A 1,468-nucleotide genomic window follows, 5' to 3' on the forward strand; every position below is an offset into this window, starting at 1 on the left:
GTCGCGCCAGCACTTAGGATTTCTAGAGAAGTGGGAGGAAGATGGAACCGCGAGCAGATGAAAAGCGGATTAATAGCCCTTTTTGACTCCATCCTGAAAATCCAACGTCCAACAGTATAGATTAAACACACTCAGAGTGTACGTATAGGTACTTGTGCTCAGGTTACCTTTAAAAATAATCAAATACTAAGTGTTCCAATTATTAAGATAAGTTATAATACTGATTGTTACAATTAAAGACAACGTGTAGGAGCGTAAGCTCTGTAACGAATAGCCATAATGAGCAAGACTCGGCAGCAACAACAAGACGAACGTCGGCTCTCGTCAATCAGAAATAACGCTTACTTCTTCATAATAGCGGAAGAGTTAACAACAACTGCACCACTGCAAGCGAATACGGATAGAGCACGCTCGCTTTCTACAGGCTTATTATATCCAAGCGGCACATCACAAAAACAGACAGGGAGTACCCAATGCCCCTCCCCAGAACCCTTTATCATAACCAACGATATGCTTTTAACAACAACGACCAGCAAAATGGGCTCGGTGACTTCGACACTAACGACGACAACAACTACAGTTTCTGTTTCTTAAGCTTTTACTGACAAGCTAACCCCTACCCAACCCAGAAATACAAAAAATGTTACCGGATAATTAATACAAACAGGAATCGATAAATATGTGCAAATAAAAAGAACTTTAAGCCCACAAGCAGATAAAAAACAAGAGGAGACGCTATAGTCGAGTGTCGCGACTATAAGATACCCGTTACTGTTTTACACAATTTTAAAATATTTATTTTGCTAGTGGAAATTCACAAGGCGCCACCTATTGTCAGAAGCATGTTGAGTAACTGATACTGACGTCACAAGCCATTTAAGGCCTTATAACCTAAATTTTTTTTATAATAATGTTCCACTTTAATAAATCTTTGGTAAATCGATAGATATTAACAGAAATAAGTTATACAAGGTCAAACGAAGGCATTCATAATAATATTATAGATGCCACAGTTTTCCGCTTGTGGGCGTTAGAGTGAGCGTGGCCGAATGAGAACTCGTCACAAGCTGCAGTGACATCTCTAAAAAACGTGTTCTTAAGCCAACTTTTCTAGCTCTTATAGGTTCCGAGTTTTTTGCATTTTTCGATTTCCGGGTTTTGTAGGCGTTAGAGTGGGCGTGGCTGGATCGGAAAAAACAATTCGCTTTGGGACTATCATAAAAACCTGCTTAATCGCAACTTTCTATCACGTTTAGTTACCGAGATATCAGATTTTCTAGAAAATGCGAGCTTGGTGGGCGTATAGGTGGGTGTGGCCTGATAATAGTACCACTATAAGATGCGCTGGCATCTAAAGATGGGCGTTAGAGTTGGCGTGGCTCAAGAATCTTCATGCTTAATCTGAACTTTGCATCTCTTATAGTTCATACGGACAGACGGACATGGCTAAATCCTTTTCGATATTGAT

At 40.0% G+C, this 1,468-nt stretch overlaps 1 protein-coding gene across 1 annotated transcript; it reads left to right on the forward strand.

Moving 5' to 3' along the window:
• Positions 1-279: 279 nt before the first annotated feature.
• Positions 280-594, forward strand: LOC121530137. Its single transcript, XM_041818507.1, has one exon. The coding sequence runs from the start codon at positions 280-282 to the stop codon at positions 592-594; it is 315 nt and encodes a 104-aa protein (XP_041674441.1).
• The last annotated feature ends 874 nt before the right edge of the window (positions 595-1,468 follow it).

Source organism: Drosophila eugracilis, unplaced genomic scaffold, assembly GCF_018153835.1.
Source record: "Drosophila eugracilis isolate 14026-0451.02 unplaced genomic scaffold, ASM1815383v1 contig_290, whole genome shotgun sequence".
Classification (NCBI taxonomy): Eukaryota; Metazoa; Arthropoda; class Insecta; order Diptera; family Drosophilidae; genus Drosophila; species Drosophila eugracilis.